Genomic DNA, 27,977 nt, shown 5'->3' with positions numbered 1-27,977 from the left:
TCTTTGAGGCTTATTCCTGCTTCCCCCTCTCTGAGCACTGCCTCTCACCCTGGGTTCCTCTACCTGCCTCAGTCCCATATCACTTCCACATGGTCTCTCCTTCACTCAGGCTTTTCATACTTTTGCCTGGACTTTATATTTCTCCCCCATTCTGCTGCTATCACTCCCTCCCTGGCACCCTAGACTCTGTAGGCTGGTTCCTCCAAGTCACCTCTGCCTTGGTCTCCCCCTGCAGGTCCTCCTTCCACCCTTCTGCACTCTGCCTGAGGCTGATGTTGCCTCCCAGTCTCAGTCCCAGTCCTAGCTGTGTTTCTGCCCTGATTCTTTATCAGATTCTCTCTTTTCTTGCTCAGTTTCAGGTGTGGTTGCTGGCCTTTGCCCCCACCCTCTTCCATGGGGCTCTTCTGGACATGCCAGAGCTCCAATTCGACCTATTTCCTCCTCTCCTTCCTGTTGTGAAGGTTCAGGTGTTGTCTTCTGGCTCCCAGTCTCTGCCAGGACCTCCCTGGTTGTGAAGCAAGAGGTCTTGGGCTGAGTTGGAATACCAGCCATGTTCTTCCCCATGTAGCCTCTTCACCTGGACTTACTCACCTATAAAATGTGGGAAATAATATAGGAGCTTCAGGATATAATGCATGGTAATGTAGTGAGAATTAGCACTGTGGTAAGGAATACAACAAACTCAGAGACTAAAGAGATGGTGACCTGAGCCAAAATCAAGTCAGATGATTAACTAACTGAGCCACCCAGGTGCCCCTCAAACCATTGTAAACACCTAGGAAATTGACCTGAGAATTAATGCAAAATCTGCATAATTTGAGCCAGAGAACACGACAGCTTTGTGGTGTGGAGAGGTGAATTGTGGGAGAGAAAAGCCACAGAGCTGCCAAGTGTAGGAAGCCATTTTCACAGAGGACAGAGAAAGAAAGAGAAGGGGGGAAAGTGACGTGCATTGGGATCATGCAAGCAAAGCACTATCCCTGAAAGAGGCTAGACAGAAAGAGTGAAAACACTTGCAGGGAACTGGAAGTTCCCAAAACCATTGTTCCCCAAAACCATTGTTAGGGAGAATGGAAAGTGTTTCATTACTGCCAGCATTCTATAAACAGTGGAGCACAGAGTCTGAAGTTTCAGAGCTCAGTGTCTGGCTATGCTCTGGTGAGGAAGGAAAGCGAATCCTCAGGAGCAGGCAGCTTGGTATGAGTGGTCTGTGTGCCACATGGGGAGAAGTGGTTCCCCTGCTTGGACTGCATTTGGTAGAGGCCATACAGCTTCCCTGTGGACAAAAGTCACAGAAGATCCCAGAGAGCTGCCACGTTTACTGCTATAGTGAAAAGATACCAGCTGAGTGCAGCAAAGCCTGGCACCAGGTGTGTGTTGTGAATTACCATAAACTCTGAGCCTTTGCCACTGCACAATTGGGTGAATGTTTTCTGGGACAAGCTGGTACCAGGACATTGCTCAGCAAGATACACAATGGAATATTACTCAGCGATCAAAAACAATGAAAGCTTGCCTTTTGCAACAACGTGTATGGAAGTAGAATGTATTATGCTAAGGGAAATAAGTCAGGCAGAGAAAGACAAATAAGGGGAATGAGATGGCACCTTCTTTTGGTCACCATTCAGGGTCTTGGCAGCCCTAGTTTTGATTACTTAGAGCAGGAAGCTCTCTAGACAGGGAAAAAAAAAAAATATATATATATATATATATATATATATATATATATATATATATATATTTCTCCAGCACAATGCTCAATGTATATTCAGTTAAAATATGCTACAAACTCTGAATGACTATCTCAGAAAGTCCTTTATGGTGAAGCCTAAGCCAGATCTCTTTTAATTTTATTCCTGGAGTGATGGGAAACATGGGTGAGAGGGCGGGGATGGATGGTGATGATAGAGGAACCTAGTAGGAGATTCTGGAACAGGCAGCTTTAGGGGGTGCTTCCATCCTTTTTAAAGAGCTGCTTAGAGGACTCTAGCTGGATCTGGGAGTGGCCTCCAAATGACATAGGCTGGACTCCACATGGCTTTCCTCACTCTCCTCCTGCCAACCAGGACCTCCTCCAAACCCAGGACCCTGGGAAGTTTGTTTCCTTTTAAATTCCATCTTGCCTCCAAAAAGTCTCCAACAAAGTTCCACTTAAGCTCTTAGTCCACCAAGTCACTCATGTAGGGTCCCACTAGTCTTCCATCACCCTCCTCCAGCTTTCCTCTAGATTTTGCCTAATCTACTTCCTTCACTCTACCATTCCCTTGTGACCGCCTCCTGAGGGCCCTGCCTCCTGAGGACCCCGCCTCTCAAGGGCCCTGCCTCTCTAAGGCCCTGCCTCTCATGGGCTCCACCTCCAGAAGGCCCTGCCTTGGGATGGCCCCAACTCCCTGTGGGCCCAGCTAAGCTCCACTCCTGGTCCTGACTCTGCTTGGGTAAACTTCCCTTTCCCTGGGTTTTACTTACCCTTTCTTTCAGGTCTTCCTCCTCTGGGGTAGGAAAAGCACCTGGTAAGTGATTTCTCCTATTTACAGAGTTTGAAAATGCAGACAGAGCCAGAGAGCAAGAAGGCTGGCCTGGAGTTCCACCGACTGTGGACGTGGGCTTTAGAGCAGAGGGTATTTTATAGCTCCAGAACCAGACTCTGGATGGGGGGAGGGCAGTGCAGATCAGAGACCTTGAGAGTTTGGGAATGGCAAGTAGGTTTGCTGGGGTCAGAGTGGTTTAGAGGCCTGCACTCTCTTCTCCTCCAGACCAGAAACCTTCTCAGCTCTGCTGAGGAAAATATTAATTAGCAGAGGTTATTCCTTTGACCTTCTCTGGCATCCTTCCTACTTCTTTGCCCTGTCCTCCTCCCTTGCCTTTCCTTTCTGACCTGGTGCCAAGCTTGTTTTATCCATCTTTGTCTTTCCCACAGCGCCCAGAACATTGTATGCTTAGACCTGTTCTTTGAATTAATGAATATTCTTCCACCTGGCTTTGCTGCTTCCTTCGTGTTTTGCCATGCTTTCTCACTGGAAATTTTAAGTCTCTGTATCATATCCTCTTAGGGTGGACATTGTTGTGGACTTTGCAGAGTAGTAGGTCAGCTGTATAAAGTGTTCCAACACCATGACAGAAGATTTGAGGGACTTCTTCCTCCATGCTCAAAGAGCTAGATATCTATTTTTACAACTGCTGAATGTCTCTCCCTGCCTTTCTTATCTAATTTTCAAAAGTTGTGGTGGGGATTGATTATAGGCAAGCTCAGGGTGTAGCAGGCAATTTTACCAAGTTCCCCTGGGGTTTGGCTCCCTATTGGTCTTAAAACACTGGGTCTCCTAAAGGCAGTTTGCCGTTATCCCAAAATATATTTGCAACTGTTTAATTTTAAAGGCGATGGGAATATTAAATTGTTCTCCACCCTCCTCCTGACTTCCATGTACATGTGGACAGTACCCAAACACCAGAAGCCTAGATAACACTTATCCAAGCACAGCACCTGTTTTATTGATTATATGTGGCAAATGTTTATTTCTAGGTTGTCTTTCTCTTACCCTCTGGCAATTCTTGGGCAACTTCTGTCCATTATCAACTGAGACATATTATGTGCTTCCAGAAGGCAGATTCATTTTAACCTTAGTTTAGCAAAATCATGTGGAAAGTCCATTTTTCTTCAACAAATATATTCCAAATTAATCAAAATAGTTTTTCAATTATATTCTTTTGGTTTATTCTCATCCCTTTTTTCTTTTATTACTGCAGAAATCACAAAGCAGAGTGGGGATTAGAAAGAACAAGGAAAAATAGATAGAGTGTCCCTTGAAAAGTGGTGGCAGAAGTTATTTGTTGTAGATTATAATGCCTGAGCTGGGGTGAGACAGATGGGTCTTGATGGAGAAATCATATTGACCATTATTTGGATAAGAACACTGTACTTTGAGTTGTGATACAACTTTCATATGACTCAGATAATCTGGTGACATTCCTAAAACAAAACAAAGCCAAACAAATTAATATTACAAGGGAGATATTGAAGATGTACAGCAGGGCTATGAGGGGAAACAAGCACAGTCTTGTGAGAGAGGATAGAGAGAAAGAGACAGTTGAGTCCTTACATGGGAGGACAGAAGGACACATTTAAAGATATGAAAGAAGATAACCAGAGAGATAGTTGGCTTTCCAAAGCCACCTTGTGTGCAGTATATTATTGAGAGTGTATATTGGGAAGAGGGACACAGAAGAAAGAACCAGTGGTTCTGACCACTCAAAATGACTAGTCTAAAAGTGGAGACAAGAGTATAGTGATAGATGGGATTATTAGATGGATTTCTAGAATCTGTGCCTTCAAGGAAAGGAAGGGCTTGGGGGAAAAACAAAGTATTCAACAAAGCTTCTTGGAAAAAGTGGTTTTTGATCAGTGCTCACTGTAGATAAAGGCCATCCTACATTAAGTTGTTTGGAAAATAAGGTAGACAGCCAGATGGATTTCCTTCTACTGGTTTCTCCTGAGAACTTTTATTAGGTGTTCTGTGTTGACAGGATTTGGGGCTGAGAAAAGGGCATGGAGAAGCATAGGGGGAAGAAGAGAAGAAGTTGATTTTCACTGCTGACATCAATGTATCACATCCCTCTCTAATCCCTTAACTGCATGTGCAGACTGGCATTCCCCAGATCTCTTTCTTATTCTTGTATGGAAATTATAATTCTGATTCTTCCTGGTAGTGCATCTAATTTCTGAAGACCTTTAGAAGCAGAAGCTCAAGCTTTCTGATTTGTCAAGTTGATTATCTTGTTTTGGTGTGATTGAAATATTAAGAATTTCAAAACATGGATTATGATCGAAATTAAACCTGTAAATGTGTCAAATCATGAATGCGGAATGTTGCTTTTAACTTTGTCTTCTCTGCAGTTATCCCAAAATGACTATGAAAAGGTGCCTTTTCACAACCATCCTAGAATGATACTAGAAAATATGGAGTCTACACAACCTCTAGAAAAGTTATGGCTCTCTGATTGTATACCCAAATAATGGTTAAATGATACTAATGTGGTGTGTGCATGTACCAGGGACTCCATTGTCATTGTGGGAAGGAAGCAGACATGTTTTGTTCTACATGTACATAGATTTGGGTCTATATTTGGCTGGATGTGTTTGATCTACATAGAGTTTGTTTGGATCATGTTAGTTTGCATCAGGATGGGTTTTCACTGACTCAGAATTCAGCTTCTGCCAGACTGGAATGGTATTTGAGAGGTGTAGGCCTGGGGGTGCTAGGGTAGGTAGATGAGTAGGTGGAGGTGGATGTGTTTCTTCCTGGTCTAATGAGTTTGGGGGTTGCCATGCCTTCAAGCTGAAGTCTTGGTTGCACCTGGTAATATTTACTTGCATAATAAGGGATTCAAGCCTTATGAGAAAAAAAATGAAGCAGATTCTACCCTAAGGAATTTTTATTTTAGAAAGGGAGACAAAGGCTGCTTTCAAGTAACATGCAAAGTATATCACAAAGTGAGATTACAGTTGGGAGGATGTCTGGTAAGTGATCCATTTGGTGAGGTTGTTCTCAGAAGACTCCTGGGAGATTAGTTCGGATATTTATTTTCCTTAGTAAGAGCTGAATTTGGTTACTTCAGCTTTCTTTCCAACTTTTCAGGGAAGCTACCTGAACTTTACTTTTCTATCCCCAGAGGAGAAGAAACACACTTATTACTATTGCAATGGGTTCTCCTTTCCTTTTCTGCACAGACCAAGAATGAGAATATTTTTATATTATTCTTATATTTTAGTATCTAGATCTTTACTAATATCTGTAGCAAATATTTATCTGGATCTGTTTAGTTAGGCAAAATGGATTTACTATTTCAAGATGTGATGAAGTTTGTTTTGTGTTTTTGGTTGGGGGGGGGTCTATTTATTAGAGTAAGTCCAAGGCTGACAATGTAGCTTGAACTGATGTTTTCCTGGGAAACAGATATACACAAGGCCAAGATGGGGGTAATTCCCCTCTCTTCCATGCAGCATTCTCAGGTTGACTCATGGTGCACAGAACATACTCAGTAGTCTTGCCAACACTGGAAAATGAGGTCCTTACTACTCTTACCTTCCATCAACTAGGAAGCCATCTGGGATCTTGACATACTCTTGCTGTGACTGAGGAATACCCTTCCTGGTTCACGGTTTACGTATCTTTCACTTATTTTGGCAGGGTGGAGGTCTTCATTGAAATGCCCTTGGTTGTAAGTTCCCAGACAGGGGTATTCTGTATTTGCCACCATTGTTCTTGAACTGTGTGTAACTGAATGCATTATGATTTTGGCATAATAGTGGTGGTGTTGATAATTTAAGGGGAAGAAAAAAGTTCATTTTGCTAGAGTTCTTTTGCACAAAGAATCAGTGTGGTGCCTAAATTTTCTAACTTGGAATTTTCCCTTGTATTCATTTATGCTTAGTTGAAATCTTATCTTTAAAAGATTGAATCCAGTCCTTCTCACTTAGAAATTTTATGTGGCTTCTACTTGAGGAACGATCAAATTTCTCACTCAGACCCAGCTCAAAGTACATTGAATCCATTTGTGTAGTTATTTATAGACAGTACAGGAAAAATGGTAGCAAATAGAGAAAATTCTTTTCTCCAGGAACTTAGAATCTAAAGGAATTTCAGAGATACATTCCTAAAATCCTGAAACAGGTGAAATCATGTTCTACACACCATTCAATCATTTGAGCATTGTACATTCCTCCTTTCTTCAGGCTAGCCTTAAATGCAATTATGCAGCTTCAGTCTTATGTCATGTAGCCTAAGCCCAAAGCATTAGTTGGCTTATTTTCCAAATAAAGTAAAGCAGTGGAAGTAATAAAACTCTGTGTTGTCTATCTGTTCAATTGTCAAACATCAAAGAGATGACACTGGAGAAAATCATAAAGATCACAGATAATACACTTTGTTTCAACTGACTTGGGTTACTTCCTTTGTACTTTCACTTTGTTGTGGTGAAAGCGACTTGGGCCTCAGTTGTTGTGTTGGATCTCTGACATAACCAAACTGGGATGTAAATCTTGGGACTTCCTTGGACGTGACTGTTTAATTCTCTGTACCTTAGACTTCAGCTGGGGAAGGAAAGGCAAGCAGAAGCACCATCAGGCAGAAGCTCTGCTCCCAGTACCACCTCACCACCCACTATTCCTACCCTCTTCCTTAACTGGGTGTCTACTTAGGGCAAAGTTCTCGGCTAGTGGACATTAATGAGGGGAGATCAGGGGGCAAGGAGAGCATACTGGAGAATACTGGAGAGATCAGGTATCTCTGTGTAGGTGTGCCTAGAGAAGCTTGGCGATGGAGGGTCATGTTGAGTAAATTTGGAAAAAGCTTGTTCTAGGCAGAGAAAAGCAGTCTCTGTGATGGCTGATAATAATGATAGCAAGATGTGCATGTGTGGGAAAAGATTTGTCCTGTCCAAGCAGGAGCCACAAAAGTTAACAGTAGGAGTAAGTGGTAGAAGAACAGTGAAAAGAGAACGTTGGCAATACAATCTTAGAAGTTTGGACTTAATAGAGAGGAGGAAACTGCAGGTTAGTTGGGAGTGTGTGTGTGTGTGTGTGTGTGTGTGTGTGTGTGTGTGTGTGTGTCTTTTTAAGACTTGAGGAAAGTGTCATTTTCCAGAAGGAGGGTAGAGAGAACTTACACTTCAGTTATCGGCTGCATGTAGCGATCAGGAAAAATGTATTTCAGGGCTTCATCCTGCTTCAAGGGCAGCAGGGTGAATCTTAGTGAGAGCTGAGGGCATCTCATTGTTCAGAGTTACCAATGTTATGGAGCAGGAGGGTAAACCAGAGAGTATGGCAGGAAGCTGGCCTTAGACATGCAGTATTTGCAAACCATAGGAAGTTACTAGATACAGGTCTACTGTGGACAAGGTTCTAAATGTCTAAGTGATTTCATGTCATCTGAATTGAACAGAGGTCTAGGTTGGTGATCCCCAAATATCTGAAACCAATGAGTTCAGATGGAATTCCTTAGATTTGTTCCAAATTTTTATGCACTTTCCCCAAATAAGGTCAGGATCCTTAGAGGCTGCTTTGTCAATCCCCTTGTTTCTGGATATATTTGAAGTTTTCTTCCTTTTGAAACTAAAATAGAAAGGAAACCCTTTATCTTTTCTGTTGATCTTCCTGTACCAATATCATGTTCATAATGCCCATTATTCCTTATCTCAAGTTCATATCCCTTAATAACTTAAAAAATACTGAAGAAATCCAAAAACAGACAAAGAGGTCTTACTGGTGCCTGATGTCCATGGGTGATTAATAAATACTAACTTTGCTTTAGGTGCTGTGAGCTCAGAGCTGGTCACAGACATGGGTCACAATGGGGAATCCTAATGCCCATTTTATATTTTCTACCAGATCAGGTCTCCTGTTTTCAACAACAACCAAGTCAGAATGATCACTCTGAAATAGCTGAAGTCCTATTGCAGCAACACTCTGCCATTTTAGCTCTGAAAGTGGTTAATCAAATTTTGGAATGATCGGCGAGCTGACATTTTTCTGGTACTGGTTCTTCTGGGTTAAGGATAAGAGGACATTTCAGTTTCTGGCACACATTCCTAGTCTGCCTGATTGGCAGCCACATCTGGGGAGCAAATAGCCAGGTGAATTAGGAAGCTTAAAAAATGTTTTGTTAAACTATAGTCATTAAACTATCACCATCTGCATTCTAACCTCCTATGTTCCAGTTGGGGCTGTCCTTTGTAACAGATTATTCCTAACACTATGTGCCAACAGACTGTTGTCTGGAAGACTTGGGTGATGGCTGAGGTTTGGGATCCCAAACTAGAGATATTTAGGTTGTCCAAGAAATTGTAACCGTCTTCCTGCCATTGGGCTCTCATTTTAGAAAATGTCTGTTCTCCATCTTCCTTTACACAATGAGAGTCAAGGTTTCATTTTCTTCTCCAGCGCTCCCTAACTGCATGAATGTGGGTTTATTTCATTTTAATAATGTGGTAATAACTAGAAAAAATTGGATAAAAGAATAGGATGATGAAAGAAGTCATGGGAGGACAATTTATATTTGGCATCTAGAGATCTATTACCCTGTATTTCCACAAAAAGCCAAGTGAAAGGAGATGGGCTGAAGTTGTGGGTAGGAATTACAATTATCTGTAACATCATATCCCAGAACATTTGGAATAGCTACATGGATGCTTTGAAATCTTACTTGGCGTCTAAAAGCATAGTCTGGAGACCATTTGACCCTAGGTTAGGTTTGGAGTTTAGCAAGATAAGATTTAATTGTAGTTCTCAGATTTGATGGTCCCAGTACTTGCAGCTCTGGCTGATCAGTATCTATTTGTGAGGAAAAGGAAGAGATTAGCAGAAGGTAACCCTGGCACAGATAAAATAACTGGCTCAAATACTCCTTTAATAGTTATTTCCTGAAGTCTTGACTCTTTGTGGAGGTAGCATGCTGCATGCAGTAGAAAGATTATCATCTTTGAAATAATAAAGAACAAAATTCAAATTCCAGCTCTTCTTTGTACTGGCTATGTGAGCCTGGGACTGTTGTCTAACCTCTCGGTCTGTAAAATGAAATAATAATACTTATTTAATTGGGATGTTATGAGGGTTAAATGAAATAGGATGTGTACATTACTTGCAGCTCAACAAATGTTGGTTCTCTTTGTCCCCCTCAATGTATCCCTAAATTTTGCACATATACCTGGTACCCCTATTTGCCAGATCCCATTTTTCTCTGCCTCATGTCCATGCACGTGTTTCCCAATGCGTCTAGACTTAAAGTCTAGGGCCCTGGCTTATTAGTCTGTGTTCGCCCTACAAAATGACAGTAAGGATATGGAATTTTAAAAACCGTGCTAACATGAGCCATGGTTGTGGTTTTGTTCCAGTAATTTTTGCTGTTGAGTTTTCGTTTTAAATCCAAGCCAAGAGAGTTCTATCTTCCCACCCACTCCTCTCATCTAAAGTTCCTGATTTGGGGCTAGATCATTCAGGGTGGGATTCGATTCCAAACAAGTATAATAGCAAGGTTGTTTATAAAGGGCATTCAGGGAAAAAGAATCCATAACGTTTACTATGGGGACATTCTTGTTTTTCTTCTACCCTTTTAGTTTGAAAAATATCCAACTTACAGAATGTTGCAGGAATAGTATAATTAACACCCATTTATATTTTACCAAGGTTGAGCAATTATTAATATTTTCCACATTTGTTTGCTATCTCCAGTGTGTGTGTGTGTGTGAATAAAATATGACCCATATTCAAAGTTTACTAAATGTCCAGTTTTTCTATAGAAGAATGTTTCTGCCTAATCCCTGTGCAGTCCAGCATTCTGCATTGCATTTGATTGTCATGTCTTTTTATTCTCCTTTAATCTGCAACAGTTCCTCAGCCTGTCATTCCTGACATGGACAGTTTTGAACAGTACAGGTCAGTTTTATAACAAATCAATATTCTTTGGAAGGTTGCTTTGTACACTGATCATTTTTTATCATTAGATTCAGGTTACACAATTTATATAAGAACATTGTTGACAGCAATGAGTGCCATGTCGGCAGGGGGCACATCTTTTTCTTCCCTATTGTGTTTGTAGCATCATGCACTAGGACTGGCGTTTATAAGGTGCTTAATGTTTATTAAATGAATGAATGACCTAAGATGTTCACTGCTACTTAGGTCTATTATTTTGCTACTTGAGGGCTACTCCCATTTTTATTATACATGTTTGAAGTCTTAAAGATAACACAGGACCTCTGTAATGATCCCAGAGAGAAGGGAAATGAGATTGGGACTATGATGTGAGGCAATCTGTGGAGTCTCTTTACCCTAGAACTGGGTGGTGATCATAGTGTGTTGAGAGTGGAGGATGAGTAGATGGTCCTTAGCTGGGAAAACATAGCACACAGAAACTAGGAGTACATGGCATGTTTCCTTGCCAAGAGAAATTAGTTATTTACATTTCCAGATTTTATTATATTTCCCTCCCCTCACCCCCATTAGAATCCTAAGAATGCCATAGTGAAAACGGACTTCTGTCTCTCCTACTTTCCCAGCTGGGACAACCCCATAATTCTCTCCTTCTCTACACTTCATCTCTCCCCCACCAACACACAAGTGTGTATTTTTTTAACATTTATAAATGGTGGTTGGGTGGCCATTCTTTCTTGATTTGTGTTAAGAAAATATATAACTTTTTGGATTTACCATTTGGATATAGAAGCTTTCATCCCTGTTTCCTGGGGGGAAATGAGGTTATGACAGTTACTCTTTACTTTTCAGAAATGTGTATTCAGGCTTCCATTTGGGGCCCTTTCTGTCTCCAGCTCTGAGCATCTCAGACATTTCTGACAGTTCTTCCTGAGGCATCTGGGGCTTGGGACTGGATTCATAGATGTAATTCTTCAAGGCTTGCAGTGCCTGATTCACATGATTCCTACCCTCTTTCTGAGAGTCTACCTACCCTTATCTTTGCAGTCCTTATTTTCACCAGGTTACAGAAAGACATCTTTTTATCTTCATGTCAGCTCCTGATTATCCACAATAATGCTAGAGAATAACATTAAATGGTGAGTGATGCTAAAATGACTTTTGTTTGATTTATAAGTGATGGAGTCCTGTCTAGAGATAATCCAGAAAGTGAACAGCTTCAGTCAAGTCAATTCATCATGTTATTCTCCTATGCTGGTGAATGGAATCTCTTCTTTGGCATCTAGCCAGGGAGGCGGATGCAAGAACACAGCATGTTCAACCCTCATTTTGTTTCAGACCCACAAGTTATCTATTGAGAGCTCTGCAAAACTTATTTTCATGCCTTGTTTAAAACTGAGAACCCAATACTTAGCTCACAAAACCTTTTTAAAACTGAGAACCCAATACTTAGCTCACCAAACATTAAAATCAGTAGGCAACATGTAAAACTATCAGCTTTTCTAGGGTTTCCATCACACCCAAAGTAACAGCCAAAGTCTTCACGGTGACTCTCAGACCCTATGTGAAGGATCAGGCTTCCTGCTTCTCTCTTTGATCATCCTCTCCTGCTTCCCCCTTACTTATTCTGTCCTGGCCCCACATGCCTCTTTGTTATTTCTCAAAAATAGGTGGTTTTCATGACGGAGATGTTGATATGACAGAGTAGTATAGGGACCCTGAGATTGTCTCATCCCTGAAACACTGCTATATCAGCATTAAACCATTTTGAACACCCAAGAAATTGATCTGAGGATTCACAGAACAATTAATTCTGCATAATTGGAGCCAGAGAACTTGCCAGGTATGTGGTATGGAGAAGTGATTTGGTAGAGAGAAAAGCTGCAGAGCCTTGGAGTGTAGGGAGCCATTTTCATGGAGAGAAGACAGAGAGAAAGGGGGAGAGTGAAGCACATCGGGATTGCACAAGTAAAGCACTCTCCCTGGAAGTAGCTGGAGAGAAAAAGTGAAAACACTCGCAAGGGACTGGACAAAAAATCTGTTCCCAGAAACCACTGACAGGGAAAAAGGAGAGGATTTCATTGCTGCCAGGATTCTATAAACAGTGGAGTGCAGAGTGTGAAGTTTCAGAGCTCAGTGCCTGGCGGTGCTGTGGTGAGGAAGTAGGATGAATTCCTTGGAGCAGGCAATGTGTTCTGAGGGGTGCCACATGAGAAGAAGTACTTCCCCTGATTAGAGTGCATTTGATAGAGGTTATATGGCCTCCCCACTAGCAAAATCCCAGGCTGACCCCAGAGAGCAGCCATGTTTGCTGTGGTATTGGAACAAAGATGCCAAAGGACAGCAAAACTGCCCTCTGTGTGTTGCACAGGCTGTGTGTTGTGATGTGTCATAATCTCTGAACCTCTGCCACAGTGTAATTGCATTAATATTTTCTGGGACAAGCTGGCACCTGGACATTGCTGGGCAAGACCAATCTCCCAGAGAGTTGGCATGGGTCCAAGTGGAGTGGTCTCTGAAGTGTGGGGTTTTTGAAACACAGTTCCATCTCAGATAAAACTTTGGAGGAAGGTGCCACCTGGAAGACAGACAGTTTGGACACTGACAGGGAAGAGGTGGGGAGCAGATGAAAACCTGAGACAAAGGAGCAAGTTTGCAGGTCGGTGAGGGCAAGGGGTTCCTGTGCCAGAGACTAGGGAGCTGGGTGAAGCCATTTTCACATCTAGCATGTGCATGTGTGCACACACACAGATGACCCTAGTAAGCTAAGTAGTGCCACCAAGTGAAGAAGGAGCCCTCACACAAAGCCCCATCCACCTGTGCCCTCCAGGCACAGCCCCAGAAGACCAGCACAAACCCCTTTCACAGACTTATTAGTCTGCAGACTATAGTGTGCTGCAAAGTTTCAGTTATAGAAGAAACTGGATGTAACTTCATTTAGGTTTCATTCTGTGTGCTGGATCCTTTGTTTATTTGTTCATTTTCTTTACTTCCATTTTTGGTTAGGTTGTTCTCCTTTTTCTTTCTTTATTTTCTTTTTCTTTCTTGTATAAAGAAAGAGAAAATTCTTTTTATGGTTTTGTTGTTTTAACTTTTTAATTTTTATTCTATTTCATTTTCTTTATTTTATTCTACTTTATGGTTGAAAATGTTTTTATTTTTTTAACATTTTCCCTTTCCCTTTTTTTCTCTATTCTATCAAGCTTTTCTCAATAAGCAGACCAGACCAAAACACACCTAATATCTAGCTTCCTTTATTTGATTTTTTTGTTTTCATTTTTTAATTTTTATTAATCTTTTTCTTCTTCCACAATGAGAAGATGGAGGAATTCATGCCAAAACAAAGAATAGGAAGAAATGATGGCCAGGATTTAATCAACAGATATAAGTAAGATGTCTGAACCAGAATTTAAAACCACACTTACTGGAGAGAGTTGGACCTCCGGCTTGTGAGCAGGCACCTTCACTTTGCGCACAACCAAAGAGCAGTGAGCACAAAGCCGCGAAGGGAGGCTGAAGCAGGGGCAGGGGAAGCTCAGCCATAGGGGCACACAGTTGCGTTGGTGGGTATATGGGTGGGGCCGAGGTTAGTGCCCAGGTGCTGCAAGTGGGGCCCACGCGGGTACAGCAGGCCTGGAAGTGAAGACCCCGGACTTCGGCCAGCCAGAATCTGATTTAAAAATGGGTGATGTTGAGAAGGGCAAGAAGATTTTTGTTCAGAAGTGTGCCCAGTGCCATACTGTGGAAACGGGAGGCAAGCACAACACTGGGCCAAATCTCCATGGTTTATTTGGGCGAAAGACAGGTCAAGCCCCTGGATTTTCTTACATGGATGCCAGCAAGAACAAAGGCATCACCTGGGGAGAGGAGACACTGATGGAGTATTTGGAAAATCCCAAGAAGTACATCCCTGGAACAAAAATGATCTTCACTGGCATTAAGAAGGCAGGGGAAAGAGCAGACTTGATAGCTTATCTCAAAAAAGCTACTAAGGAGTAATAGTTGGCCACTGCCTTATTTATTACAAAACAAAAAATGTCTCATGACTTTTTTTTGTCTTTATCAAACTTCTAGTGAAGCAGCTGGTATCCAAACTCTCTTTGAAGCTATTCAGAAGCCACAAGGCCAACTCCCTGATTGGCAGGAGTGTTAACATCCAACCATGGGAACCAGTGGAACTTACTGCTTTGGAAAAATGTTTTGAAAGGGAAAGGTCCAGAGTGAGGGCAGTGCCCTTCTTAGAGGAGTGTACACATGACCTCCAGGACAAAGAAGAGTGGGTAGGGTTGGCTGGGAAAACAAAAAGGCCTTAATTTAGTGGGTGGATATTGGATTTGACAGTGGTTCTTCTTGGGGACATGGGATTGAACTTTTGTTTTGGAGTTTGGAAGTTGCTTAGATACTGAGAGAAACCCAGGGAGGAGAGGGAGGAAAGGGGAAGCCTGGGGTATTATTTCATACAACCTGGCTTCATGTCCTCTGGTCCCTCTCTGCAATTCTTTAAGCACCCCCCCCTAAGGAAGTACCACCTTTGGGAGAGACAGTTTCCTAATTAAACTGAGATTCACAGACCCAGGGCCCTCATTAGGAATTGCTCTTGAAATAAATGATGGTGCATATTCTTTTTAAAAAAATTTTTAATGTTTATTTATTTTTGAGAGAGAGAGAGAGAGAGAGAGAGAGAGAGAGAGAGAGAGAGAGAATGCAAGCAGAGGAGGGGCAGAGAGAGGAGACACAGATTCTGAAGCAGGCTTCAGGCTCTGAGCTGTGAGCACAGAGCCCAATGTGAGACTCAAAACGAACAAACTGTGAGACCATGACCTGAGTTGAAGTCAGATGTTTAATGGACTGAGGCATCTAGGTGCCTCTTTTTAAAATTTTTTAATGTTTATGATAGTGCATGTTATAATCTCATGTTTCCACCTGGGTTTGCCCTTTGCAATCTCTCTTTCTCTCTCTCTCTCAAAAAAAATCCTACTTAAAGGAATCTCAAGATATGCTAGTCAATGAATACATCTATATACTCAATTTTTTTCTGTCCTAAGTGCCTTGTATGGTTGTTTCCTAAAATTATGAGCAAATCCTAGTCCTGTATAGTGAATATTGGGGCTGGAAGTGTGGAATTCAGAAGAGGAGGTATATGGATCCTGGTCCTGCCCACTGAAAACTTTTAGGCAATAAAGGAATTTAAACAACACACCCAGGACGCTAACATGCACAAAGGGAAAGTTAGTTTCAACTGAGCATCAGGTTGGGCTGTAAGTGCTGGCAGGAAGGGGAGGATAGTTGGAGACGGGAATCAGTTTAGGAAAGTCTTTTTAGACATGGAATGGGGGAAATGTAAGATGAGGTTGAGAAGGGATAGTCCTGTAATAACTAGACAGGACTGAGGAGGGCATCCCTGGCAGGGCAGGTAACTTACCTAGGCCAAAGGCTCATTCCAGGAACAGTAAACAAGGATGTGAGGAGCTGAGTTAGGAAGGAGGTGATGGGCCTAAGGGTAGGGGGAGAATTAATGTGGGGCTCTGACAGCTGGGTCAGAGAGTCTGGACTGAATATAAGCTATTGGAATAATCACAGGTATTGCACGGAGCAAGAGCATTTCTGATCATGGTATTTGAGGCTGATGTTTCTCTGTTGTTATCAACTGGATTTGTGGTAGGCTTTCTCAGGATTCCCAGTCATGGATTTGCTTTCCCTTCTATAAGTTTGCTTGTTCATCTCTTGTTCTGTCTGCTTCTGTTGGAATCATAAAATATTATTATTTAGTTCCCAGATGTTTTGTTCATTGGGATGCTTCTCTGGTATTTACATACTTTATTGTAGCCCTCTTTCCCTCATCTTCAGTAAAAGTGGGAAGAGCACAAAGACCACCATGCACAACACGGTTGAGGGAAACAAATGATCAAAAGCCTTACCCCTCTCTCACCCTGCCGTTCAGATGGTCTTCCTCTGGGATTCTGGTTCATGGTCCATGGATAGACTTCAGGAGAGTGTAGAACATTTTTTTGAGGTGGTCAACCTCAGAAGGGTGTGTGATTCAACAAATGTTAAGAATCACTGTTGTGTCTTTGTTGGGAGGTAGGTGGCTGGAGACAGCTCCACAGACGGAGAAATGTGGTACAAGCATCCAGAAACAGTTAAAGGAGCTGGAGGAGAAAGAGGAATTGGGGAAAAGGAAATGGGTTCAGAGGGAACTGGTAGGAAGGGTGTCCCATCGTTCCTTGTTCTCCACCCTCTTTCTAGCAGGTATTTCTTCTCTGTATTCTCCAAGTCCTGGCAATTACATGATTCCAGTTCCTTCAACTTAAATCTACTGAGTTCCTGCCATTTATTAGGCAATGAACTAGGTCCTCTCACAACATCACCTCATGCAATTCCTTTGTTGAACCTGAAGTACAGAGTGGAGTCCACCCTCCCTCAGTCGTGGACTGTTAGTACCATCACTTCCTGTTAGGCCCTATATAAATGCATTTTTTCCCCTTTCATTCTTATCTCTATTCTTATTTCTCCTCCTCACTGGAGGCACTTGCTTTAGTGTATTTAGCAAATACTCTTTCAATCCATGGTATATATGTGTATTTAGATGCATTCATCCACTCAACAACTACACAGTGCCAACTATATGTCAGACACAGCTGTAGGTACAGGGAATACAGCCAGGAGAAAAGAAAAAGTCCTGCTTTAATAGAACTTACTTTCTTTTGGAGTGAAACAAATCATGAACAAATGAATAAGTAAAACATATAGCACCTTAAATATTAAGTGCTATGGAAAAAAAGGGTGGTGAATAAGGTATGTTGTGGGTGGCTAGGAGTGGAGTGACTAATGAAGGCTGTGCTACAAATGTACTTTTTCACAAAATGCAGTTAAGGGAGCAACTATCCAAATATCTAGGTTAGAAGTGGTACAGTTATAGAGGACATCAAGTACCAAGGGTCTGAGTCAGGGCTTGCCTGGTATATTAGGAGGCTAGTGGCTAGAGAAAAAATGAGTGGGAGAAGAGAGAAACAGAATACTGAGAGGTAGCTGGGTCAATGACAAATACTGGAGGATTTTGTAGGACATTGTAAATGCAGATATTGGCTTCTACTCTGAATAAAAAGGGAAACAGTGGAAGGTTTTGAGCACAAGAATTATGTGACATTTTTAACAGATATATGTGTATCCTTGACCAACATACAATATTTTTTGGGCTGTTTTTGTTTGCTTGTTTTGTTTCATTTTAAAGTTTATTTATTTTTGAGATAGATACAGAGCAAGTGCAAGAGGGGCAGAGAGAGAGAGGGAAATAGAGAATCCCAAGCAGGCTCCACGTTGTCAGTGTGGAGCCTGACTTGAGGTTCAAACCCAAGAATCGTGAGATCATGACCGGAACCAAAATCAGGAGTCATATACTTAACCTACTGAGACACCCAGGAAACCCATGGCTGTTTTTTTTTTTTTAATGTACATAAATGGCATTGTGCCTTACACCTCATTCCCCTTTTACTTTTCCTACCTAACATTGTTTCTGAGATCTACCCAAGTTGCTGTCTGTAAATTTGCTTATTTCTCTGACCTGCTGTATAATATTTTATTATGCATATAGGACACATTTTACTAACATATTCCTCTAGTAACAGACTCTTGCATAGCTTCCAACTTCCAGCTACCACAAATAGTCCTGTGATGAATGTGCTCATGTGGGTCTCCTTATGAACTTGGGAGTTTCCTTTAAGTGCTACCTCAGAGAGGGATTGTGAGGTGGGAGGATGTGTGCATTTTTAATTCCAAGGTTGTACTTCAGGTTGTACTTCAGGATGGTGGGCCCAGTTACACTCCTACCAACAGTGAATGATAGTTTATATTTTCTCATCAGATTCCCATGTTGATCCAGTAAGGGAGGTCAAGTAAGTTTCCTAGAACTGAAGCTTAAAGAGATTAGACAAATCACCCTGGTTTATATAGACAAGCAGAAGAGCCAGGGCTGAAATCCAAAATTTCTGATATAATGTTCCTTGTTCTTGCCACTATAGCACCCAGCACTGCCTCTTCCAGAAATAATATGAAGCATCTGTAGACAAAGATATTGTTATAATATTAATTATAATAATTATATTATATAAATATATTATAATTATCATAATATATGTTATAATATTCTATATCACAATTATTATAATTATGTAATAATACTTATTATTATCATTGTATTTGAACTTTGCATCTTTTGATTAGATCTTTTTGATCTAATTCAGTAAGCCTACGACCCCCATGTGTTTAGCACTAACATCTATGCCGGTGTCTAAGTTTCAAGGCAAAGTATATGGAATAAAACTGTTTTCATTGTCTCAGGAGGACCAGCTAACAGACTTGAGTTTTAGTGGATGATTTCAAGGTTAGACATTTATAAAGACTAATTGATTTTAAAATTTGGACACTTGGGTCAGATTTTAATATTAAACAGGTAGAGTATATTAAGTATATATTGTTTGTTAGAAACTGAGCTAAGTACTACTTTACAGGTATTGTTTCACTTACTCCACACAACAACCCTATGAAGTATTACTTTTTTTCCCTTTTGACTCATGAAAACTAAAGTTCTGAGGGCTGAACAAATTTGTCCAGAGTCACCCAGTATGTGGTAGAGTTGTGATTTGAACCTGAACCATCTACCTGCAGAGACTTTACTCCTAACTACCAAAATGTGCTTGCTTATTGTGAAAAGAAAGCTCTTAGAATCTCTTCCCTTTGAAATTGAGGACAATTTATTATCAGTTGGGTAGTTTAGAGCAGTCATGGGAAGTATGGGGCTAGTTGGACAAGAATCTCCAGAGGGAGAGGATGTTTGAAAATGTGCGCAGGTATCTTCATTATGCCTCCCTCTGTTCCCTGAAGTGAGAACCTCTGCCTTAGGATATCCCACCTAGATTATAGGGCCTTGGTGTGATGCCTTCCAAAAAGTAAGAATTCTCTAATTGAGTGTTGGTGGTTGGCTGTGTAGAACTCAAGGCAACCTGATCTTTTTTAAACAAGTGTCCTCAAAGGCAAACAATTCTTTATCACCCCATGTGCCTTATACCTGCCATGAATGATGTACAGTCAAGGTTTTATCACAGTTGGTTTTCCCTTCATACTTTTCATTTTGCTTGCATTCTACAAGGAAAGTAATACCATTTATATTTTTACCTGAACCAGGTTTATAAATGTTGCTTGGCTACAAAGTATGTATCTCAAAGTCAAGTAGATAGGAATTCTGGATTATGTGCTCTTTCAGGTTTCTTTTCTCAGTTTGTGTATTTGTTCAACAAATATTTATTGAGCACCCAACTCACAGCCTAATTGAGGAGACAGGAAGCTGACCTGGAATTTTGATTCATTAGGATCAATGGCACATGGGGGAAGCCTGGGTGCTATGAGAGCACATATGGAGGGTAGCATAAGAGTTAGGGGAGGCTTCCTGGGGAAATAACTTCTGAGCTGGGAGCTGAAAAAGAAGCTGAGGTTAGTATGTGAAGGGGCCAAGAGGGCATTAGAGACAAGGGAACATGGTGAGTGTAGAAATCACCACTAGAGCAGGAACTGGGCAGGGGATGAAGTTGAAGGAATAATCACAGGTCAGATGATGAAGGAAGGAGGACTAGGAAGGAAGATCAGTGGGAATCACTGAAGGATTTGAAGCCTGGGGGTGGGTGGGGGGCATGTCAATCACATTCACAGTGTAGAAAAGTTCCATGAATTAAGAAGTGACCACCCCCCTATCTATCTCATGTACTTGTTAGTAAATCATAAAATTGGAACTGGTGGTGGCAAATAAGGAGTGTAGATGGATTTGTACATGAAAGGTATGATCCATAACCCAAGAGTTCCTTTTGATAATCTGTAGAGAAGACTTTTCAATTTTGACTTGATTTTTCTATCTTTAGAAACCTCTGACAACATTTCCTAAAATTCTCTCAAACCAAGTCTGAGTAGGGAGGAGAGTGGGGGCTGCATGACTTTGCTTTCTCTGTTCTCCACCATTCATTTCCAGGATTTTGCTATGAATTTTTCATTCAAAGTCTTGCTTCCCATTGGGGAGGGGCCCATTTGAATAGCAGCAGGGGAGGAGAGGGAACCTCATGCAAATTCCTTCATTAAGAAAACATATTTGGCATATTGAAAGCCTGGTTGAATGAGTTAAAAATAACTACTTATGAAAAACTAATAGGAGTTACAAGTGAGTGATTTAATAAAAGCTCACAGAGCAGGGTAGATTCTCCAGGCTGCTGGCAGCTGACATCACAGATGGTGCAGGATGTTTATAGAGCATAGTGTGACCAGTGAGCAGAGTTCCTGCAGAAATGAGCTCATCTTCTTTACTGGAATCCAAAGAGGGAAGAGACAGAAGAAATTGTTTAGGTTGTGAGCTTCTGAGCTAAGTGACTTACTTCTTTCCTTCCTACCCATCATACTCTCATAACTATGGATGTAAAAATTGTAGTACATTTTGCCTGGTTGCTTCATAAAAGCACCTTTATATCTCTTCTCCCTTCTTAGAAATGGATTGTTGGTTGGCTACTGCACCTATCTCTCCAATGTTTGCTTACTAAACAGCCTGTTCCTCTCCTTTTTGGAAGTAGTTATAAAGGTCTTGCCCCTTTCTCCCTCTTCCTCTCTTCTCACAACACCCTGTGGGTCTAGGTGGGTAAAGGGAAGGGTTTGGACTATACATCCTTTGTCATCACTGCAGTTAAATGGAAGATGCAGAGTGAGGAGGAAGGGGGACAAAGTGACATCTGACTTTGGCTAGCTGATTTGGGGGCTAAAGATTTTAAGACTGGGAGACCAATGGGGCACCTGGATGGCTCAGTAGGCTAAGTGTCAGACTTCAGCTCAGGTTATAATCTCAGGGCTTGTGAGTTCAAGCCCTGCATCAGGCTCTCTGCTGTCAGCACAGGGCCTACTAAGTTTCTGTCTCCCTCTCTCTCTGCCCCTTTGCATTTGGTGCTTTTTTTTTGTCTCAAAAATAAAACCATCAAAAAAAAATACTGGGGGGCCAATATTTGTAATTTAAACTCAGGTGATATTTGAAAATATAGTTCTGTGATTGCAATCAGGCCCTCTAGTCAATGAATTAATGTGCCATAATTCATGCTCAAGCATGGCCCAAACATCCCACATGTGAATTGTTGCACAATAAATTCATGCCATCTTGTGTCTTATAGCTCAATTAGTACACGAAGCTACATGAGATGTACCCAAATTTAAATATGTCATGTAGTTCATTAAAAGCAGAATGTTGGGAAGTACTTGGCACTTTTCTGGGGGAAAGCAAGGTTGGTTTTTCTGTGATGTCCTTTAGTGTCAGTTTCTGTGATATTGGGCTACAACAGGTAACCTGAGACTTCTAAGCGTTGGTTGAACACCATTGTTCAGTAAATACTTATTGTTTACTTAGGCATTATGGAAGAATAGCACATATAAGATGAAATATGAAGCATCAGCTTTCAAGCCTGAGCAATAGAACTCAGCAGTGACAACCCAACTTGGCTTAACTGAGACTCAGTGAATCCAGCTCCAGACTCTCGGCTCTCCACACTTCCTGCAGCTCTCTGATCCTAGAATCTTCAACTCCAGCTACAATGCTGGGTCAGGCACTTTTCAGATTTGGTCAAAAGCTGCTACGCAGACGTCAGCTGGAACATTTGGTGACTGAAGATGTCCCATGCAGAAGACTGAACACTCTGGATTTAGTGGCCCTGGGTGTGTGCTCTACAGTGGGTGCAGTTATATATGTCATAGCTGGTGAAGTGGCTAGAGATAAAGCCGGACCATCCATTGTGATCTGCTTTTTGGTGGCCGGCCTAACTTCTGTGCTGACGGGGCTGTGCTATGCAGAGTTTGGTGCCCGTGTTCCCCATTCTGGCTCTGCATATCTCTACAGCTATGTCACTATAGGTGAACTCTGGGCTTTCATCACTGGCTGGAACCTCATCTTTTCCTATGTTGCTGGTACAGCCATTGTGGTCTTTGCCTGGAGCTTAGCTTTTGACAACCTGTTTGGGAACCAGATCTCTCAGACCCTGCATGAAAACATCTTACTGCATGTTCCCCAGGTCCTTGCAGAAATTCTAGGCTTCTGTGTTGTGGCCCTTGTGCTGTTGCTCATCGGATTGCTGACTCTGAGGGCTAGAGAGTCAGGACTGTTTACCAAAGTAGTCACATTGGTGAGCCTTTTAGTTCTCAGTTTTGTCATCATCTCTGGTTTCATTAAGGGGGACCTGCACAACTGGAAGCTCACAGAAGAGGACTACGTAAAGGCTGGACTCAATGACACCTCAAGCTTGGGGCCTCTGGGCACTGGAGGATTTGTGCCTTTTGGCCTCAATGGGATTCTCCATGGAGCAGCTACCTGTCTGTATGCATTTATAGGTTTTGACAACATTGTTACCAGAGTTGAAGAAGCCCAGAACCCCCAGCGTTCCATCCCTATGGGCATTGTGATTTCACTGTTCATCAGCACTTTGATGTATTTTGGTGTCTCTTCAGCACTTACACTTATGGTTCCTTACTACCAGCTTCAACCTGGGACCCCCTTGCCTGAGGTATTTCACCATATTGGCTGGGCCCCTGCCTACTATGTTGTAGCTTTTGGATTTTTCTGTAGTCTTTCTGCCAGCCTCTTGGGCTATATGTTCCCCATACGTCAGCTGATATACACGATGGCAAAGGATGGCCTCCTGTTCTCTGTCCTTGCCAGGATCCAAGCTGGCACATACATCCCCATAATGGCCACTGTGATCTTTGGCATTATCGCAGCAATCATGGCATTCTTCTTTGGACTCACTGATCTTCTGGACTTCATGTCAATTGGGACACGGCTAGCTTACTCCCTGGTGGCTTTTTGTGTTCTCATCCTCAGGTATCAGCCTGAGGTGAAGAAAGGGGGAAATGAAGCAGACGTGCAGGATGAGAGTGGACCTGCAGAAGAGAAGCTGACTCTACAGGGACTACTTTTTCCAGGCAGCTCCACCCCCACTCCACTCTCTGGCCGGGTTGTCTATGTTTGCTCCTCACTGCTTGCTCTGCTGCTTACTCTTCTTTGCCTGGTGCTGGCCCAGTGGCCAGTTCTGCATTCTGGAACTGCAGTGTGGATTTCATTGGTTGTGGTGCTCCTGGTGCTCATCACTGGGATCACTGGGGTCATCTGGAGACAGCCGCAGAGCTCCAGTCCCCTTCCCTTTAAGGTCCCTGCTCTGCCTCTCCTCCCACTACTGAGTGTCTTTGTGAATGTTTACCTTATGATGCGGATGACAGCTGGCACCTGGGCCCCAATTGGTTTCTGGATGCTGATTGGGCTTGCTATCTACTTTAGCTATGGGATCCAATACAGCCTGGTTGCTGAATCCCACTTAAGTTAGCGCTAAACTGTAGAACTTGTACTCAGGAATGCAGTACATATTTGTTTTGACATCATCACACCTGAATGCAGTCCAGTCCCCTGCACAATAATGGTGAATACTTTTGGGCACATGGAAAGCTAGGCCTCCCATGGCATGTTGTTTGGGGGAACATGAATAGAGTCGTGTATTTATTGTGTAGCAAAGAATATGTCTTTACATTTCCTTCCTTTTTTTTTTTTTTTTTTTTTTACTTGTTTCATTATCAGTTGCATCCATAATTGCTTACCGGCTTTAGAAAATATTATTAAAATAAACTAGAAAAGGTGTTTTTGTTTTCCTTGGATAAATATCCAGTTGTTGAAATAGTGTATTTATGGTAGTTCTATTTTACTTTTTTGAGGAACTTCAATACTCTTTTCCACAGTGGCTGCACCAATTTACATTCCCAATAACAGTGTACAAGTGTTCCTTTTTCTCCACTTCCTCTCCAACACTTTTTATTTGTGTTTTGATTTTAGCCATTCTGACAGGTATAAAGTGATATTTCATTGTAGTTTTAATTTACATTTCCCTGATAATTAGTGATGCTGAGCATATTTTCATATGTCTGTTGGCCATCTGTTTGTCTTCTTTCCAAAAATTTCTATTTAATTCTTCTGCCCAGTTTAAAATTGGCTTGTGTGTGTGTGTGTGTGTGTGTGTGTGTCTGTGTGTGCATGTATGTATATGTACAAATACAAACAACGGGATACTACTTAGCCATAAAAAAACATGAAATCTTGCCATTTGTAACAACATGAATGGACATACAGTATATAAGTGTAAGTGAAATGTTAGTCTGAGAAAGACATATGATTTAACTTTCATATGGAATTTAAGATATAAAACAAACAGACAAAAAAGAGAGACAAGCAAATAAAAAAAATCTAAGACTCTTAAACACAATGAACAAACTGGTGGTTGCCAAAGTGGAGGTGGGTAGGAAAATGGGTGAAATATATAAAGGGAATTAAGAGTGCATTTATCTTGATGCTCCTGAGAAATGTGTGAAAGTGTTGGATCATTATATAGTACACCTAGAGTAATATAATGACAACGTATCTTAACTATTCTTCAATAAGAAAGAGAAAAAGATGAAATAAAAAGATGAAATATGAACTGTGCCCTTAAGGAGCTTATATTCTAGTACAGGAGGGAAAGCATAGCTGTAACACAAAAGAGTGTGGTATCATAAGTAATATACAAATAAAGTGCCTTGGGAATTCAGAGTGGAGGTTGATCTTTTGTGGCTGGCACAGTGGTGAGGTTTGATTGGTGAAATCAGAAGACTTTGTAGAGGAATGGCATTTAAATTGGCTCTCTCCAAGAAAAGATAGGATTTTGCTACATGTGGGCAGCAGGGAGAGATTGTAGACACAGAGAACAACACTAGGAAAAGCCCAGAAAAATGAAGCAGTATTCAGAACACACTGAATAGGCTGTTAGCTTGAGCCTTGCTGTGAAGGGGGCGGGGGGGTGGCAACAGAACACACACAGGTGGATTGGAGCCAGAGCTTTCCTCTGAGAAGAAAGGATTTTGGCTGTGAACCCACTACATATGCTGAAAATCCATGGTGTTGGTTCATCTACTTGGCAATATCTGTATTCTTGGACTTTAAATTTCTGTACTATTGTCTGCTTTGGTCCACCTGCTCAGAAAGTGCAGAGCTGAGGCCCAAGTATCCTGGGTTCTGGTCTTGTTTGTACCACTAGCCTAGCATGTGACCTTGAGCAAGCTGCTCAGTGCCCTCAATACTCTGCTTATTTATCTGTAATATGAGAGGTCAATTTTTTTTTTTACTTAAAAAAATCTAGGATTTCCTCTGGTTATTCTGTCCTGTTATTCTCTCAGCCAGGTCTCTCTACTGAATGCAATCTGAACCTACATCCTGCCCACTTTTCACTACAGCCCATTGTTGAAGCTACAAATGTCCAATAAATAACACCCCATTTCCCTCTCCTATGTTTGGAACCAATTGATAATCAAGACAGAGACAGATGATCAAACCATCAGCTTTAGATCTGCAGCCTAATTGGCTTGCCAATCACACATCACTAAATTAGATAGACTTATTCCTCATCACAAATTGTGCTGAGCACCCCCTGCCTCCCATCACAGGAGAGAGCCTGATTTTTCTTAAATTTTCTCCTGTATGAGCAAGTTGGAATACATGTGTCCTGTGAGCAGATTGGTTCTGGATTAAAAAAGGAGTCCTCCAAAAACGTGGAAGACCTTGAAGCGAGCATGTCTCTTTGACTCACTAATTAAAGTCACAGTAAAGAGTGGGTGTAGGAAGGACTGGATTAGTACTGGATTAGTACTAATTAGGACTGGATTAGTACTGGATTAGTACTCTGCTCAGTGGTGCTCAAACTTTATTGGGTGCCACCTCCCTTGGAGGACTTGTGGAAACACAGATTGCTGAGCCCTGCCCCCATCATTTGGAATTCAGTAACTCTGGGTGGGGTCCAGAGCTTGTCCTTCAATCAAGTTCCCAGGTAAGGCTGAGGATGCTGGTCCAGGGACCCCACTTTAAAAGCCAAAGCTCCAGTTTGAAGGCCCTCCACAGGTAAAAATTAAAGGAAGGAAATGAAAGGGCCCTTGTAACACTTGCCTGCTTCTTTCTTTCTTTCTTTCTTTCTTTCTTTCTTTCTTTCTTTCTTTCTTTTTTTCTTTTTAATGTTTATTTTTGAGAGAGAGAAAGACACAGAGCATGAGCGGGGAAAGGGGCAGAGAGACAGGGAGACAAAGAATCCAAAGCAGGCTCCAGGCTCTGTGCCCAACTTGGGGCTTGAACTCACAAACCACAAGATTATGACCTGAGTCAAATTCGGATGCTTAACCTATTGAACCACCCAGGCACCCTATCACTTGCCTTCTTTAAATGAAAGATTTAGATTAAAATATCATGGTTAATCCTTTCACAGTGGGGAAATCAGTGAATCATTTAACAATCTATATGTATATCGAATCACCACAATGTATACTTTAAATATCTTTCAATTTTATATGGCAAGTGTACCTCAATAAAGCTGAAATTAAAAAAAATACTACAGTTATTTGTATATTTTTTCATTTTGTTTCCTGATTATAGACTATATGTAAGGAATATATCTTGTTCATTCCCCCAGAGCATCTACATGGGGGCCAGGCACATAATGAGCATTTAATAAATTCATGTTAAATTGAATTGAGCCTTACACATTTTGGTTTTTTGGCCCAGAAAATTCTCCTTCCTTTCAGGCTAGCACTGTGCTACTTAATTCTTTAACATTATCTTCTGGGAGGGGCGCCTGAGTGGCTCAGTCAGTTAAGCTTCTGACTTCAGCTCAGGTCCTGATCTCAGGGTTTGTTCCAGCCCCATGTCAGGCTCTGTGCCAACAGCTCAGAGTCTGGAGCCTCCTTTGGTTTCTGTGTCTCCATCTCCCTCTGCCCTCCCCTGCTCATGCTCTGTCTCTCTCTCTCTCTAAAAAATAAATAAACATTTAAAATAAATAAATAAATAAATAAATAAATAAATAAATAAATAAATAAATAAAATTATCTTCTGGGAGACTTCCTTGACAAACAGCATTTCTCTCCATCTGGAACTATATCTAGAAATGTATCCAGATCTGCACCCAGCATCTAGACCTGTTCCCAGGCACTTGTAGTTTTGCCTTTGGAGCTATTTCTGAGTTTCATGATTATACTGTCTCTTCTGTCATAGTGGTATCTTTCACAGGGCAAGGAATAGTTTCTCCCCTTTCTCTAGACCCAACAGTAAGAACAGTGTTGTTCATTCAAAGAGCAATAAGGAGAGAACAGCTCTGGGGCAGGAGACTGCCTGAAACGTGGTCCCCTGGTCCCAGTGCATCTATTCCCAAGGGATCTGGGGTGGGGCCAGAAGTAGTGAAATTGGCAGAAGGCCCAGCTAGCTCTAGCTGCCTCCAGGGGATCCCTGAAGATGAGACTGGGTCCAGTGTGGGCATAACAGGCTTTCTTGAAGGAGAGATTTATGGTTGGCATAGGAAGGCCAGTTTTTGTCTATTGTATTTATGTATGGGGCCTGCCCTGGGAGTGAGGAATAAGAAACTAATTTCTTACTTTAGAATTTCTCATTTTCTCAACTGAGTAGGTGATTCCAGGGAAGCCTGCTAGAGGTAGG

General features: G+C 41.7%; 2 protein-coding genes across 2 annotated transcripts; both read left to right on the top strand.

Annotated features, from left to right (window-relative positions):
- LOC106977153 (cationic amino acid transporter 3-like) lies at window positions 1-27,977 on the top strand. Its single transcript, XM_053225953.1, has 2 exons — window positions 1-2,510; window positions 21,846-27,977. Exon 2 carries the CDS (start codon window positions 22,030-22,032, stop codon window positions 23,806-23,808), a length of 1,779 nt encoding a protein of 592 aa, XP_053081928.1. The 5' UTR covers window positions 1-2,510; window positions 21,846-22,029; the 3' UTR covers window positions 23,809-27,977.
- On the top strand, window positions 11,874-21,847 carry LOC128316364 (cytochrome c-like). Its single transcript, XM_053225974.1, has one exon. The coding sequence runs from the start codon at window positions 14,105-14,107 to the stop codon at window positions 14,420-14,422; it is 318 nt and encodes a 105-aa protein (XP_053081949.1). The 5' UTR covers window positions 11,874-14,104; the 3' UTR covers window positions 14,423-21,847.

The sequence above is a fragment of the Acinonyx jubatus genome, chromosome B4 (assembly GCF_027475565.1).
Source record: "Acinonyx jubatus isolate Ajub_Pintada_27869175 chromosome B4, VMU_Ajub_asm_v1.0, whole genome shotgun sequence".
NCBI lineage: Eukaryota > Metazoa > Chordata > Mammalia > Carnivora > Felidae > Acinonyx > Acinonyx jubatus.
This window is presented reverse-complemented; position numbering and strand designations above follow the sequence as displayed.

What these genes read in the sequence shown, in the direction of transcription:
- LOC128316364 (XM_053225974.1), top strand. Translation starts at nt 14,105, where the DNA reads ATGGGTGATGTTGAGAAGGGCAAGAAGATTTTTGTTCAGAAGTGTGCC.
- LOC106977153 (XM_053225953.1), top strand. Translation starts at nt 22,030, where the DNA reads ATGCTGGGTCAGGCACTTTTCAGATTTGGTCAAAAGCTGCTACGCAGA.